The 10,000-nt window shown below is 45.2% G+C and overlaps 1 protein-coding gene across 1 annotated transcript; it reads right to left on the bottom strand.

Annotated features, from left to right (window-relative positions):
- Positions 1-288: 288 nt before the first annotated feature.
- Positions 289-9,625, bottom strand: SNF8 (SNF8 subunit of ESCRT-II). Its single transcript, XM_036755995.1, has 8 exons — positions 9,501-9,625; positions 9,206-9,256; positions 7,754-7,892; positions 7,059-7,163; positions 5,757-5,829; positions 4,659-4,800; positions 3,705-3,779; positions 289-1,595 (listed from the first exon to the last, which is right to left on the bottom strand). Exons 1-8 carry the CDS (start codon positions 9,552-9,554, stop codon positions 1,458-1,460), a joined length of 777 nt encoding a protein of 258 aa, XP_036611890.1. The 5' UTR covers positions 9,555-9,625; the 3' UTR covers positions 289-1,457.
- Positions 9,626-10,000: the final 375 nt, after the last annotated feature.

A 10,000-nucleotide genomic window follows, 5' to 3' on the forward strand; every position in this document is an offset into this window, starting at 1 on the left:
TTGTTATTCCACTCAAAACAAGTTTCAAGGCTGCTAGTCTACCAGATGCATAGGTCTGGGAAGAGTACTAGACTCAGCCCCCAAACTCCCTCGGTTGGAGCAGGCACAGGGTTGTGGATGAGTGTTCTTGGTCTATAGATGCAGTGTTGTCTTTCTGCCATTTAAGTGTTTCTACTTCCAAGTGACAATCCTCTCCCTGATCCTGCCATGAGCAGAGCACCTCTCCTCTGGCATTGTGGCCCAACTTTTATGCTCTAATCTTGAGTTGAGAAAATATATGCACAGAAGTCACTCAAAGAGACATCTTTATATCTGACTGTACATAAATGATTTTTTGTGCAATAAAGTTTGTTTTGGCAGAAGGAGGTTGCTGTGGGTGTGGAAGGGGCCATTAGGACCACCTCAGATGAGCATGGTACCTAGCCCTTGGGTACTATGTCATTGCCAGGCATATGGATAGAGTACAGAGAATAAAATGGAACTGGCATGTTAGGCTACATGGACAAGGAGCATCTGTCACCATAATAGAGCTTGCCACCTTTGAAGACAATGCAGAAAAGTCCATTAAATTGTTGGGGAACCGTTGGCTATTGTTCTTGGAAGACAGACTGGGGGGGTGGGGTGGGTGGGAAGCACCTGGGAGCCTCCCAGTTAGCAGCTATTAGAATCTTTGCTGGAAACTGGTTCTGTTACTTCAGGATATGGTTTAGTGGGGTGAAAGCTGTCTCGGTTTCAGTCAGGCTTGTGGAAAACTTACCCCAAGATGGAGAAGCCCGAGTCTTGGGGTGGTGGGGCGGGCAGGGGAGGATAGTAAAGGAAATGGTTATTTGCCTAAATGACGTTTCTGTCCCCTAGCCACTGTCTTGGACTAAGAGGAGCCCCTTTGTGGATAATCCAGAACTACTTTGGGGTGATACTCTGGCATCCTATTCTTATTATTTATTTAATAACTCCTGTGCTGAGTGAAGAAACAGTTCTGTGAAGACTTCTGGGGAGCAAAAGACTTTGATTTGACAAATCAATGAATGAGCATTAAGCTAGTAAAAAACAGGCTTGTTTATGGTTTGCATCCTTATAGATGTTTACGAAGCACTTGAAAGAATGGGCTGGAAGACAGAACCGGATTCCTGGGCTCAACTCATCTGTGAATTCATAGAATTTCCACCCTATACTTCTGGGCCTCAGTTTCCACTTTTGCCCTACCTCTTCCACAGTTGTTGTTATTATTAGGATAATAGTATTTTGAAAAACAAAAAAGAATACAAAAGTGCCAGGGATGATAGTAGTTACAAGAATGTTCCTCCATTAATGGAAAACCTTAGGTATTAAAAAACCTTGAGGAAGAGTGGCAACTTGGGACCACCATTTTCTTACAAAAATGTTTATTGTTCAGGCTGCCTTGGTAGATCTTGCCCTGTCTTCCTCCACTCTTCTCACTGGTCTGCTTCCTCCTAGAATCAGGGGAGGGCCTCCCTGGCTTCCTCAGCTGTGATTTCCTGGGAGTACAGGTCTGTGAAGAGAGCTGGCAGCCAGTAATGTGCTTCCCCTGGAGCCTGCAGGTCCAGCCAGGCCAGCCCTTCTTTCAGTAGGTGCTCCTGGGGATAGAATGGACAAGTGTTTATATGAAAAAGATAGGTTTTAGAGGCTCTTAAGACACATCAGGCAGAGACTGCATTATGAGAAACACAATCTAGAAAAAGGAAAGCACACCCTGGTCAGAACACAGAATATAGTGTTACATTCTGGGTACCAAATTTTGTGAAGGACATTGAATAGCTAGATTTTCTCTAAAGGAGGGCAATCCAGAGGGGTGAGGATGACTGCAGACTCTGCTACACAAGGCTCATTTGACAAGCCTGGAGAACAGAGAGAAGATGGATAAGACTGCTATCTTCAAGAATTTGAAGGGCAGACAATGGAGGAAAATTAGACACTCTGCTTGGCCCCAAAGGCTAGAATTGGAAGTACTGAATGGAAGTTGCAGAGAGGAAGATTCATCCTATATCATGACAAAACCTCTGAACAATTAGATCTGTTCAAAAGTGGAATGAGCATCCTTGGGTAGTAGTGGGTTCCTCATTCCTGGAGGCCTTCGGGTGGTGGCTGGTGACCACCTGTTTAGGATGGTCCAGTGAGGAGTGTTGTTCGGGTGTAGACTGGACTAGATGAAGTCCGAGGTTCTTTGCAATGACTGATTATAAGGAGAGTGAGCTGGAGTAGTCTCCAGAGGAAGTGTAGGAAGGAGTCACAGCCAAACTGAAATCTGCTCTTGCCTCAATGGGGTTTTCACCCTAAATGATGGCAGATAAGTGCCATCACCACCCTCACCTCTACCTTCCCTCTGCTTACTGCTTGGTCTGGAATTACGCGTTCGGCTTTGTTCCTTAACCAAAGTGCAGAAAATGCCTCTTACTTGCCTGGGGTGTGGGAGGGAGATTGAGGACCAGTCTTAGCATGAGATATTGGAAAGATCATGAAGTGATGGGACAATGTAAAATGCCTGAGATTACTGAGCAAGTTAATCTTGTTTATCAGCAAAACTGGAATAATCCCGGTCCTTGCCACCTCACATTATCTTCCCAGTTGATATTTGCATTGTACTTGGAGGTTTACAATAGGCTTTCCTCACAACCACCTTGTGAAGTGGACAGTGTAAGTATTATTGCCTTACCTAGGTTACAGATGAGGAAACTAAAGCCTGAGGTGAAAAGACTTGCCCAGCTGCATAAGAAGTAGCAGAAGCAGAATTTGAATCCATGCCCTTTGATTTTAAACTCAGTGCTCTACTGTACCAAAAGAGGTGTAGAAAGGGCTCTGAGGAATTAAAAAGTGATGAATAACTGCTTGTAGCGGAAGAGAAGAGGGCAGGCTCATAAATCCTAGAGTTGGATCTCGAGGCCGTTTGATCTAGTCTCCTGCTTTCCAGTACTATCATCATCTGCATTTTATAGATGATCTCTCTGGGGCCCGTGGATGTTAGTTAATTGGCTTGTCAAAAATCAGCCAGCTCATTAGTGGTAGAGGCTAAAACCCAAGACAATGATACAAAATTTTATTACACATATAAACTAGCACCTATGCTGTGTAATGATATATACTGTTAATTCCCTTCATTCTCAAGACTGCTCCAGTATACACACATGAATACACATGCATATATAGACACACATACATACAATACATGCAAAATTTAAGTAATCTGACAATTATCCTAGGGTCAGGCTTCTCAAGGACCAAGAGAGGTCCCCCAGTAGCAACCTGACTTCCTGTACACACTGATGGTTACATAGTAACCCTAGCCCAGGAAAGGTATAGTACCCATTTATTTTGTTGGAGCAACCATTCTTAACCTTTTTTGTGTCCTGGCCCTCTTTGGCAGTCTGGCAAAGCCTACAGATCCTTTCTTAGAATGTTTTTTAAATACAAATACCAATATATGAAAAAAAAGAAAGCAATTCTATTAAAATCATTATCAAAATATTAAAAAAAAAACCATTCAGAACCCCTGCCTTAAGAGAAATATTAGGGTTATTTATCACCACTGGTGAAGACAGAATGAACACCAAAAGAAAGACAGCCAATGGATAATACACAAGGCTCAGGACCCTATTGCTACTCCTCAAAATGAACTAAAAGGATGAGTTCTCTGCCTAGCACGGGTACTTCAGGGTCTCATCTCTCCTAACCACTCTAAGCACACTTACCAGCACTTGCCGAGCTCTCTCTGTCTCCCATTTGAGACTTGCTTTGATCTCACTGACTGTCACATAACCATTTTTCTGGAGGGAGGAAGAACATGGACCAATCAGCAGGGACTCTCTGCCTCCACCTGACCCTCCCCACCCCCGCAACCTGGCACAATGGTTTCCCCACGCTTATCCCAGGAAAAAGGACTTGGATTAGATCGGAGGTAGAGAAAATGATAACTGGGCATAGCCCAAGGGGCACAGTGTATGTTGATTTCATTCCTGAGTTAGAAAGGTCAAATCCCAGGAAGGGTAACAGTAGGATGGTAAGCAAAATGTTGGCTAGTTTTGTTCTGTGAGCTAGATTGTACTTCTACTTATATCAGTTTACTGTTTTAGGGAAAAATTGGGGAGGGGATCATTCAGATGGCTGGCTATGGTCTCAGCTATTACGTTCCACCCACAAGAAATCTTTGCCTCTTAGCTCGTACTTACAAATAATTTATCATTTTAAAAAACATTTAGAGCTAGAAGGGACCTTAGAGGCTGAGTCCACTTCCCTCATTTTGCAGATCAGGATGCTGAGGCCCAGGGTTGCACAGCAATAAACACCAGGTCTTGATGGCAAAGGAAGTTCACTTCACACTGTCCCTGGGGGCAGTTTGGTTTTAGTGGCCTTGCTTCTTGAAGCTGACAGTACAGCCTATGTGATCTGAGCCAAGTCACAACCTCTCGTGCTCTAGGCAGCTCCCCTAAGATAGAGGTTGCAGAGAAGGGATTGTGGAGGAAGTCTCCTCACCCAGGCAGAGGTCCAGGTCCAGACCCTATCCTTTATGGACCTGTTATCTGACTGACTGACCCTTGATGAACAGACTTGATGAGTGTGGAGAGGACAGATACAAGGAGAAATGGGGGAGTTGAGGTGTTTGGGGCTGTCTCCTTTGACCTTTGAGCTGGGGGGCGGGGGAGTACCTCTGCTAGCTGCAGCACCACAGTATGATCCATGTTGAGCTCAGCTGGAACTGACTGGACCAGGTAAGTGCCTCCCACAGGAATGATGCTGAAGCCGGTGCCCAGGGCCTTCAGTTTCTTGATGGCCCGGATGAGGTCATCTCTGAGGTGGGGGAGAAGTGATTCAAAGGCACTTGAATGACAAGACCAGCCACTCCTACCCCTTTAGTCCTGCCCCTGGCTCGCTAGTGTGAAAGCATGAAGGAACCCTAAATGGCTTAAGATATTCCAGGGCTAGAGGTGTCAATCCTGTGACCCCACTCAGCAAAGAATCCAAACTTCTATCTCCACTCCCTCCCCCGGCCTAGGAAGAAGGCATCTTTGACCAGTTATGGAGAAGGGAAGTCAGGGTCTGCTGGTGTGCTTACTCTAATCCCTTAGGACTGCTGTTACAAGAGCTGCTTGAGCCTCATCCTTTCACACTCTCTTCATTCATATTCGATGAGTAGTGGGTCTGGGTAGTATGTATGGCAAGCAATCCTTTACTGTTCCCTTCTTTTCTGAAGATCTACTGCTCCATGCTCTCATACTTGGGGGCTGGCTCCTTGAGAACCTACCATATATCACTATGTATAATACACAATCAACCTCTTATCCTCCCCCAAATTAAGGTTAGGAATACCTTAGGTCAAGGGGGTCTTGAACTGGGGACCATAAACTTGTGTTTTTAAAAATATTTTGTTAAGTGTATTTCAATATAATTGGTCTTTGCAATCTTATGTCCTTTATTTTATTAATTCAAAAACATTATTCTAAGAAGGGGTCCATAGGCTTCATCGGAATGCCAAAGGGGAAACACAGAAAAGGTTAAAAATGCTTGTTTCAGGTCAACTAAGTCAATTTATATCCCATGACATACTAATTTACTGTCTTCCTTTATATCTATCCTGGTCTCCTTTGCCAGAAATTATATGGACAGGAAAAGATGAAGTTACCAGCAATTAGCCAAGCTATTCTTCAACTTTTCTCTAGGTAAGACTGGACTTCAATCCAAAGTGGTTATATTTGATCTCTAAAGAATTCTACCTCATCCCCAGAGGAATGGAAGGAAATACCTACTGGCTGACATCCTGAGCAAACTTGCCCCTTCCCTTCAACACCTGCTGGTGTAGTTCCTCCAGAGTGATCAGACCTAAGGGGATGGGACAGTACAAATCAGATGGACAGAATTCCTGTACGAGCAGCACCCATTCACAGGAGTCACCCTAATTACTGAACTTGGGCCTAAAAATGTCCCCCAAGTTACTGAATTCCTTTTGCCCTTCTCCCTCCACCCCTCAAATAACCAACCATGGGTACATAATGGGAACCATTAGGGCCAACAGGACTGAGGCATTTTTTGAGGATCATAAGACTTGAGAATAGAAAATTAAGGACAGTCTTTCCTCTAAAAAGTTCAAAATCTTTTACTGACACTAAGGCCATACCCAATTTATAGCCAACAGGCATACAGGTATTTTGGCTATCTTAACTTAGTGGATCAGGAGCTGGCCTTCAAGTCAGAAAGAGTTGAGTTCAGGTTCTGACTGACATATCCTAACTGTGTGATCCTGTGCAAGTAACTGAACCTTTCAATGTTCTAGGCCAGGGGTGGGGAACCTGCAGCCTCAAGGCCACTTGTGGCCCTCTAGGTCCTCAAGTGTGGCCCTTTGACTGAATCCAAACTTCACAGAACAAATCCCTTTAACAAAGGATTTGTTTTGTAAAACTTGGACTCAGTCAAAAGACCACACCCCAAGACCTAGAAGGCCACATGTGGCCTTAAGGCCGAAGGTTCCCTATCCCTGCTCTAGGCAGTACCCTTAAGACTACAAGATGTAGAGGTGCTAACTGCACTGGTAAAGGTATTTATTCACCGAGGAGTTTCCTACACCAATAAAAATCCCAGGCCCAAGTGTTTACCATTTTGTTGACCACGTTGGATTAACTCTGCATAAGTTGGTTAGGATAGGAATTTGGACTTGGGCCCTGTCCCCTTTAGCAGTTTTTGAATAGACTATTTTGTCACACTGCTGACGGCTTGACAGCTAATCCAGCATGGCAAGATTGACAGTCCTTTTATTATCAATTGGGAATTTTGCCCAGAAAGATTGACTTTTTCTAGGTTAGAGAGCATGTCATGGACCAAGCCTGACCTATATCCTAGGCCTCTTCCCCTCAACAACTAGACATCAGACTGTCAAAATGCCATGAAGAGCAAAAGATGTTATCCCCTATCCTTAGATGTGGAGACTTGTCATGGATTCAATTAAAATGGATCGACTAAGCCTTCAAAACAGTTTCTTTAAGAACTGATGAGCAGGGACATGGATGAGATGGACCTGAGAGGCAAAGTGGCATAAGTGTTTGTGGTTTGGTCACCTCCATTCCGATGCTTCAGTGCCAGGCACACCTCAATAATCTGAACACCCAGCTCATAATAAAAGTCTCCAACGCCCAGCATCTCAGACCAAAATCCTTTTCCAGCTGAAGAAAAGAAGCAGAAAAGCCAAGGTTACTCTGCTACTCCATAACCTTCTCCTCACAATTCCTCTCCTATAAGAAGCCTTTAACTCTTGCTCAGTCCTTTACTCAATAACCCTTCAACACTTATATGGTGGTCCCTACTACTAGATAAGCAAAGTGACGGTGATAATTTAAAACACCATTTCTACTTGGCTCGGAATGTATTACATGAACACAGTAGATGTCCCTTCCTAACGTGTGAAAATGGGTTTGCCTTTTGTAAGCATATAAAGACAGACTGATAGAAGAGGTGACCTGGAAGATGTTGAGGAAGAGTAATAAAGGGATGATATTAAAAAATCTGATGATAATCCATAAATAGTAATAACAAGCAACCCACCTAATGTATACCACAATCTATTTTTTCTCTATTAAATGGACAGTTTCTTCAGGCCAAGAACTATCTCTTCCCCATCTGCTGAAGGGCTCTTTAAAGGACAGAGCCTCTGGTTCTCCCCCTAAGAGTTACTGAATTAATAATGACCCCTAACTGATACCCTACTCCTCTGAAATTCTGAGGTGTAGCGGAACCCCTAGGGGTAATGCCTTACAGGCCAAAGGATCAACCCCAATGGTGGCACACATGTCTTGAAACTGCAACCGGAACTGAGGATTCTTCCGGATTTCTTGCTTGTGTTTACTGGCAAATTCTTCCAAGTTGGTCTTGAACATGTCCAGCTGCTTTGACATCTGTGGAGGGGACACAGGTGAATGTGAAGGGCAGCCCAGTTAAGCAACAGGCAGGTGCCAGCATTTGGACCTCTGGCCCAGAGGCCGAGGGAAGGCTGAAAGTAGTTAGAAGCGTCCACCTTCTGTTCTTACCTGTTTTCCTCCTTTTCTTTACTCCTATCTAACTGCCATTGGAAGAAATGAGCCTCTGGTTTGTTATAAGAAATGAGGTAAAAAATATTTTAGATACATGGAATTTCCACTATTGATAAGCCAGGGAGAGTACTAAATTTAGGCATGAGCTAAGGGGTAAGTGTATTTTTGACCGCTTTCTAAAGCCACGTAAAAACAATTTGGAAATTATATGTTGTTTTGTATTATACATACTTCTTTACCTGCACTTTTCACCCTGCCAGGAAAAACCACTGGTTTATTCCCCAGGCTGACCTCCTCCCAAAGTAAATGAGTATGATCCTTTCTTAAGTATGATGTTTAGAAATTTTAATTGATTTACACCTGTCATCTCCTTTAGAAGAGTCAGAATTCCATAGCAGCAAAGAGTAACATGTTAAGTGCATTGCAAACCTTAAATCCATATATAAATGATAGCTCAAGAAGATGATTAGAAATGGCTTTTGTTTCATATACATGTTACAGTATCTCTGACCTGCAAAGTTAATGATACTTTTGTGAGTACCTCTGTGTGTGTTTATGTAATTGTTATGTGAGTAATAGATGTCAATCATTTTAATAATGTTTTTACATATTAGGAAATGTACAAATCCCCCTCACCCTCCTTTCCCATAACCTTATAATCCTCCTAAAGAGATAATGAATAACAAATAATGATAATAAAACTGACTTGCCCAAGTCTTTTCGAACCTGGATATTTTGTCACTGCCTCTCCAATTTTAGAGGTTGAGCTCCAAGAAAAATAGTGCCAGTGTGTAAAGAGAGTCCCCCTTTTTGGGGGGAGGAGGCATTAACGATCAGGTGACTTGCCCAGGGTCACACAGCAAGTTCGTGTCTGAGGCAGAATTTGAACTGAGGTCCTCCTGACTCCAGGGCCGGTGTTCTAGCCACTGAGCCACCTACCTGCCTGGAAAAGTCAGATGTAAACAAAAGCCCCTCGTACTCTCCAGTTCTCAGCATGTAACCGAGCGAGCTAAACCAGCCTCCACCCCTGCGGCAGTGGAAGGAGCCTTGGGTTCAAAGTCAGAGGACTTGGATTAAGGACCTCGTCTTCCTCTGTAAAAAGAAGGCCTCGGACTACGCGGTCTCCAAGGTCCCTTCCAGCTTCAAATTCTGTGATCTTATGACCCCAACCAGCTCACCTGGGCCAGCTGGTCCTCGGCCAGGACAGTGCCCCGTTCCTTATATTTGGCCTGTGGGAGAATAACATCAGGATGAGCCTGGGAATGGGGAGTTTGGGGTTCGGGTTCCCCACCCAGCCTGGGGTAACCGGCACCAGAAAAGCAGAAAGGGAGGGGGCGGAGGCCTGATTTGGGGGTCGCCGGAACCAGGAATGAGGGGTCCAGCCTGGGGAGGTGGAGTGGGATGGGGGTGCCTAGCTTCGGGGACCGCAGCACGAATGGGGAGCTCCGCTCCCGGGAGGCCCGGGGGAGTCACCTCAGCCAGCTTCTTCTTGGCGATGGCGCCGGCGCCCACCCCGCGGCGGTGCATCCCTGCCCGCCCGCCGGCCCCCGGCAGTCCCCGCTCCGGGGCTCCGCCGTGAACAGCTCAACCAGGAAGTGCCAGCTCCGCGCGTCATCTCCCCGTGCCGGAAGAGAGGCCGCGCAACTTCCGGCCTCCGGCTGCGCCGCGCACCCCGCCTAGCTCGTTGTGCGTGGCGAGCCTGCCCCCTCGGCTTAATCCCGCGGGCGCTGGCTTTACCCCCTTCATGTGCGCACAGTGAGCCCCCATTTGCTCTTTTATCCTTTCACTGATTAATTTGTTCGTTCGTTCATTCGTTCATTCATTCATTCATTCGTTCATTCATTCAATCAACAACATGGAGGTCGTGGACTATCACAGTTGGAAGGGACCGTAGACGTCATCTGGTCCCGCCTCCTTATTTTACAGATGAGGAAACTGAGGTCCACAGAAGTGAAATGACTTGTGTAAGGCCA

The sequence above is a fragment of the Trichosurus vulpecula genome, chromosome 4 (assembly GCF_011100635.1).
Source record: "Trichosurus vulpecula isolate mTriVul1 chromosome 4, mTriVul1.pri, whole genome shotgun sequence".
Classification (NCBI taxonomy): domain Eukaryota; kingdom Metazoa; phylum Chordata; class Mammalia; order Diprotodontia; family Phalangeridae; genus Trichosurus; species Trichosurus vulpecula.